Source organism: Hipposideros armiger, unplaced genomic scaffold, assembly GCF_001890085.2.
Source record: "Hipposideros armiger isolate ML-2016 unplaced genomic scaffold, ASM189008v1 scaffold_105, whole genome shotgun sequence".
NCBI lineage: Eukaryota > Metazoa > Chordata > Mammalia > Chiroptera > Hipposideridae > Hipposideros > Hipposideros armiger.
Genome location: NW_017731455.1, coordinates 2,727,771 through 2,734,318, shown reverse-complemented (window position 1 = coordinate 2,734,318; position 6,548 = coordinate 2,727,771). Strand labels below are relative to the sequence as shown.

Here is a 6,548-nt window from a genome sequence, read left to right as displayed (position 1 = left end):
ACATCAACCTTAATTAAATATTAAAGTGTGTCTGTACCTGCTGCTATTGTTGCCCCTTCGAATAAGATATAACCTATTTTTGACAAGTTTTCATCTTTCTCTGTGGAAGACGCTACATGAAACCAAATCAGTGGCAAAGAGGAGAGTAATGAATAATCTATTTCATATTCCAACAGTACCCAGAGCTCGGAGTGGAAAAATATTCAGTCAGATGATGGCAAGAGGCTGCTGGGGTACCACATGACACAGCTAATGTTTAAATAATAATAATAAAAAAAAAGCGATAAACAAATCATTAGCCCTTAACAGTTGTTTAATGCAATTTGTTAATGAACGTAATGGTGGGGACTAATAATGAAAGAAAATAAAAACGTCTAAACAGGCGCCAAGTTGCTGGTGATGCGCAATTATTTCCTTGTCAAGTTTTTATGATTTAATGAGCCCCTCTGGGACTGACGGCTGTCAGTCAGTCGTGACTTTTTGACACCATTACAACTTCAAATACAGCAGCAGGCAGGCTGTTTTCCTCGGATTTGAAATACTGAAATGATCTGACAGTTTTAAAGAAAAGATGTGCAAAAAAAAAAAAAAAAGGAAAAAATAAAAAGGAGAAAGAGAGGGAGAGAAAGACAGTTGCTTTCCTTTCTTTCTTTTTCTCCCCCCTCCCTTCTTCTGTGGAGCCGTTAATCTCTGGATGCTGTTTGGTAATGAAAACCCAATCACTGAGGTCATTATCTGATGAGGTTTTTGGAACAGGCGGCTTTTTCCCCTCCTTTATTCCTTTACTTAATGATAACCCTCAATGGGCTTGCCCCGCATGGGACGGCCAGAGCCGCACAATTTTGTTCACCATTAATTTCAGCCTTTGAAGCTCAGGGCTCAGAAGCAGTAGCAAAGCAAACCCCCCACCAAGCTGGTTCCAAAATAAGACAACCCAGCCTGCCTTAAACAGAATAGCAAATGGCCTCCCAGCCCAGGCTGGCAGCTGACGTCAAGCCCACTGCCTTCGCAGGCATTCGCCTTCAACGTACAGCATTTAAAACTCTTTACAACTTAAGAGACTTTAATTAAATTGCTTTTGATTCTGGAGCAGGGTAGCACCAGCTTTATTTATTCTGTCAGGGAAACTGTTTGGTCTGCATGAATTTCATATAGCAAGGGCTTCCTCCTCCAATTCTTCATCACCGCCCCCCTCCCCCCAGCCCTCCGCCATCAAACAATATTCCCAACTTTACAAATATTCATCAACTGAAGTGTACATATTAAGTTCCTAGAACCTGCCACAGATCTATGACCTGCTTTGAATTTGTGGCCTTTCTTCCCTCTCCACTGCAGCAGGGGCTGGGGGAGAACAATTTGCTTCCCTTGGGCTCCTTTGAGTGTCTCCTGCAGCATTCGGGAGGGCCAGGCAAGGGATCCAGGGACTTTCGACCTGCTTCCTACAAAGTACTCACTACCCCAGTCTAGAGGGTCACTGTCAAGGTGGGTTTGATGGGGCTGTAGGACTAAGGGTTACCTGTTCATAGTCTTCCCACTCTCAAGGCTGAATTGGGGCAAAATCTCAGGCAAGAGCTGATAAAGAGAGAGAACCCCAAAGAAAAGGCCATTGAGAGACGAGCCATTCACTCCTTCTCATTTCATCTACTTCAACATGAACGGAAGGCTGTAGTGAAATATTTAGGAGCCGGCCAGTTGAGATGATCAGATCAACCCGGCTGGGTAGGTGGCCTTAGGAAGAATCTGGAAACGTGAGGTGTAGCTGGAGAACTCACTATGCACTTTAGTTAAGATCAGTGGTGTAGAAGGAAGCCACCAGAGGCTGGGGTGCTACTTGCCCACCATCAGTGTTTCAGAACGAGGAGGCTGGGTGTTTGTTTCCTTGCTTTTTAATGGATTCTTCGATGTGTTTAGCACGTACAGGATTCTGTTATCAGAATAAAAGATTCTGGCTGAGATGGGTCCCTTATGCCGATAGCATCATCAGCACAGCCTTTCCACCCCTTCGCGGTCCTACTTTGCTCTGCCAAGATCCCACACCATCCCCGTGAAGCTAAGGCTGCAGCTCTATTTACACAATACTAAATGATTTATCTGAACACATGCAGGCCATGGCCTGTTTCGATAAGTACGATTTCTCTGGTGGATTTTGCCATTCTGCATTTTCTACTTAAACCATAATGGTTCTCTTCTGAGTTGGGGATAAAAAGAATTAAAAAATCTACTGCTGCATCCAAGGGATCTCCATCCATGGGCAGAGGTGGTTAGCATTTTTTATGAAGAGAACAGGCTTGCTTTTCGAGGATTCGAAGCTTCCAATTATATTCAAAAGATAGTCCAGACGCTGTATATGCCTATGAAGTCTTGAAGAAAAACACAGTTTGCTTCATGACTAGGGGGAAAGTGACCTCAGCTTCGGCAACTCGAAGCCTGATCATAAATGAACTCATTTTGAACGCAATTCCCGGTTACCTCAGACAGAAAGAAAACCAAAGAAAATCACAAAGCATGTTAGAGGTTTGAATACATAGTGAATTCAGGAAGGCTGTGCTGACATTTGTTAGGAAAAACACCCAAGCTGTCTTTTTGCAACACACGGCAATCCCTTATTCTTTTAAAGGAGGTTAGTGAACGTTTTCCATAAAGTTTATTTCTAGTGGATCATCCTATAGGACTCGACTATATTTATAATCACATTTGAAATTTCACACACCGACGGAGTCATGCTCTTGCTCTTCCTGAAATATTCATGTCCTCTTTACATACTGGAATGGATGTGGAGGGAACCTTGTCAGACCTTTTGCATGTATGAGGGCTGCTTTTGGCTGTGCAAATATTAAAACCGAAAGGATACAGGAATGCTTACACAGGTCAGGGGAGAGGAGGTCACAATGAAATACGGTGTCAGGGCTCACTTTGCTAGCAAATTCTGGGGAGTATGGGATTTTGGGAAGGTAAGGAAATATTTCTTGTAGCCAGTAATCAAAGTTGTGGAAAGTGGATATTGGGCAGGCTCAGCAAAAATATTCTTGGGTATAAAAAAGAAATATATATAAGCATAGAAAAACAGAGAAAGTGCTAAGTCAATTTCCGGCACAACTGACATTAAATACCCACCTTTACAATGAAAGCACTCAGGCAGGTTGACTCTACTCATTATGCCTGGGTGGTAACGGGGATGGTTTGCTGGAGCCGGCCACTAGCTCTGGCCCCTGCTTTTCTCTGCATTTTTTACCTCAGACATCACAGAAGGGCAACTCGGTGACAAGAGGTGTGTGACAAACAACACAGCCCATCAGAAGCCCCGGTGATTGACTCATCACGCCTTCTCCCAAGCCATGACCCCTGACATGTCCACAGGGCAAGGAAGAATGTCACCAAAGCTATTTTGGTCAGTAGATGAAATTACCAAAAGGTAAATAAACATTCGCCTTCCCCTATAAAAAAACAAATCTGGGTGAAGACAAACCTAGAAAAGAAAACCAACCCACATGCAAACAGGAATAAAAAATATTTTTACACTCTTTGCACTTCAGCTGAACAGCGGTGAGAAAGAGGGAAGGTCACTCAGGGCCTGTCATCACAAAAGAATGATTCATGTGACCGTTTTGTCTTAATTACTCAGAACAAGCCGTTGTTGCTGTTTATCAAGGAAGAGCAGATACATCAGTGTCTTCTGATAGAAAAAGTGATCGCCATCAGGATAGTGATGACCAGAATGACGGCCAGGATGACGACCAGGATGCGGTTCTGGATGATTCTAGGAGACAGCAAAGAGAAAAAAAAAAAATCACACAAATCGTCAGAGGACGTTCTATCAGATCATCCAAGGTCAAGTCGGCTAATCAAATGACAGCCTCACAGATGGGGGTAAGGGGTCTGGTGGCGGTGGTGGTGGTGTGTGTGTGTGTCGGACCATGCAGCTTTTTGGTTCTACAAACGACCCACGAGGAAATGAATGACTCCACAGAGATTGTCACGCTGTATCGGGAGAAATGCTTCCTGCAAAGAAGCCAAAGCGAATCAAATGGCTTTCTTGGTTCAGAGTGCCATGTAGTAATCTTTAAGTGATCAAGGGCCCCATGTGAGTTTCTCTTTTTTAATTTAAAATGTGAGACAAGCCTCGTTTTTTTTGCAGTGCTTCCTGTTCAGGTAAAAGACTCCAAGGAAACACATGTCAGTAAGGTACCCATCTACCTGTAGGAAAATACCTGGGGAAAAGTAAGAGACATGTGGGAAGAAAGGACAGGATTAAGAAGCAAGTGTCAAACGTGCAGCTCAGGCTGTGAAACCGTCATCTGTCACTGGGGCTCACGCTCCGTGACGCCAGGAGGAAATGTTACATTTGCTCCATAGCAAAAAAAAAAAAAGATGGAAATGAGAACTCATACAAAGCACCGGAGTGCCTTGTGTGCTTTGGTTGGTGGGCCCTCCTCTCCAGGGACTCCAATCCCCCCAGCTCGGGCTCTGCCAAATCCTGACGGAGAGCTGCAAACTCAGGAGAACGGGAGTGGAGACGCCCGCTCCAGGATGCCTGCAGAAAGCTTCTGATGAAGTTGTTTCATAATTTGTTACCTCGCTCTGAGAAAAGAGGTGGAACCTCAGAATGCTTTGTTGAGACTTTCAAAGGAAGCCGGGGTCAAACAGCCTCGCCCATGCTCGCTCCCACAGAACCAAACACACAGAAACAGAGACAGACTGGTTGGCAGTTTAGCAGGCTGTCCACCTGGCTAAGACCCCACAGCAAACCCCATCCGCCCATCCTCTGAATACCAAGCAGAAAAAGATCTGCTGTCTTAGTCAAGACACAGATCACTGGACTGGGCGTCCATGAGAAGAGCTAGGTGGGACTAGCCAGGCCCTCAGTTAAACAGAGACTCTACCCTCTGACTTTGCGTCTTTGAGAAGAAATCTTTGGAAGCCTTTTCTAGCTTCTGGATGAGTTTCTTTCTTGGAAGGATGACGCCACCCTTGTGGTTTCAGTCGGATTCCTCCTTACCCACCCCCTTCTTCCGCAAACCTAAGTGGATGGATGGAGATGGTCACATCAGACAGGCCCACTCCCTCGGGGCTCCCTGCAAGGACTAGCTCCCTTTCCTCCTGACAGGTTACAAAATGATCGCATTTGCTGACACGTCTTCCGCAAAACTGCTTTAGTGTCTGTGTCCACTTTCCTCGAAGGAGATGAATGATCCGCTCGGTCCTCATTCATCACGCACGGCTCAGCTAAGATCCGTCTCGTTTATTTCTTCCCTTCCCCACTAGAAAGGCTGCGCCCCGACATTAATTCTTCTGCGATGACAGCTAATTCACACTTAACAGGCCATGTTTACTTGGGAGGCACGAAGATTTTCTGTCCCCCCCAAAAAGAAGAATGGGGCTTCATGGCTTGTTAAAACGAGGCTAATTATGAGCACTGCTCAGTGCTACTTGGTGTCTTGATTTAAAACCCAAATCGAGTTTTTCCCCCTTTTCTCTGGAAGGGGCAGATGTCTTCAGAACAGTCCCCACACATCCTGCTTGCCCAAGTCACTGTCACAATCTCTATTTACCACAGTCACCCGCATCAGACTTGCAAAGGAAATCAGCCACATTGAAACCCAGCAGTGAAACAGATTAAAAGCATGAAAACTCTTTAAAATTCTGCCTTAAGTACTCTCCGGTAGCGTGTCTCCTGGTTGACAACCATTTTATTTGTGGGTTGAGGGCCCCAAGGCATCCATGATGCTCATTTATAAAGGATTAACTGTGGGTGTTACTTGTTTAATCTGAGGCATGCTTCGAAAAACGAATACACGGGAATCCTAAATTCTCAGCCCTTCCCTCGCCTTTCTAATGGGGCTTCCTTCATCTCAATGCAAAGAGCAGTGCACTTCACCCACGATCTCTCCTAACCGCTTGTACCTTTAGTTCACTCAGCAGACACCTATCCAAGACGTCAACCTCACCGCTGGGTCGCAGACTGAATTGCCCACTCCCTCCTTGGTGGCTCCAGTCGCCTCTCCAGCCCCAGCCTCTGGCACAGTTACTCGCACATAGGCATGCAAAGAGAACTGTTCAAAGGATGGCAATGAAAGAAGGCAGCCCCTGTAGTTGTCATCCTTCCACTCAAGGGACAATGGAGAGCTGTGAAAATTTAATTTGCAGGAAATATCTCAGGGAGCCTGAGTAGAAAAGGCTGACGTTCAAAGTTGAAGTAAACCCTCCAAAGATGGAACTTCATACCACTGTGCCCTCTCAGCGCACTCCTGGGTCTTCTCCTCGAAGCTAGGAGAAGGAATGGCCCTTGTGGAACTGAGGCATGTGCTGGCGGTCAGCAGGAGGGAGCACATGCTTTCAAACCAAAGGCTGGCAGCTATTTGGGACGAGGGGTGTAGAGGGGCAAAAAGCGAGTTGGAGCAGACAGAGTGGGAAGTAAGCTTGACTCTGGCCAGGCCACCAACCAGCTTTGGCTCTCAAACGGGCTGGGCAGACACAATGCCTCTGAGGACCAGAAGAAGGAGCTGCTGGGGTCCTGCAGTGGACAGGACAGAGCCAGCCTGGAGCGGGGG

At 46.0% G+C, this 6,548-nt stretch overlaps 1 protein-coding gene across 5 annotated transcripts in view; it reads right to left on the bottom strand.

Moving 5' to 3' along the window:
- Positions 1–295: 295 nt before the first annotated feature.
- The window catches only part of VTI1A (vesicle transport through interaction with t-SNAREs 1A), a 336,022-nt gene continuing 329,769 nt past the window's right edge, over positions 296–6,548 (bottom strand). For 3 of the 5 annotated variants that reach the window (XM_019646664.1, XM_019646665.1, XM_019646666.1), the window contains one exon: positions 296–3,757. In XM_019646664.1, coding sequence (XP_019502209.1) covers positions 3,664–3,757 — 94 coding nt within the window. In that variant the 3' untranslated portion in view covers positions 296–3,663. The remainder of the gene's footprint in view (positions 3,758–6,548) is intronic. The other 2 variants (XM_019646667.1, XM_019646668.1) reach the window with 1 other exon arrangement.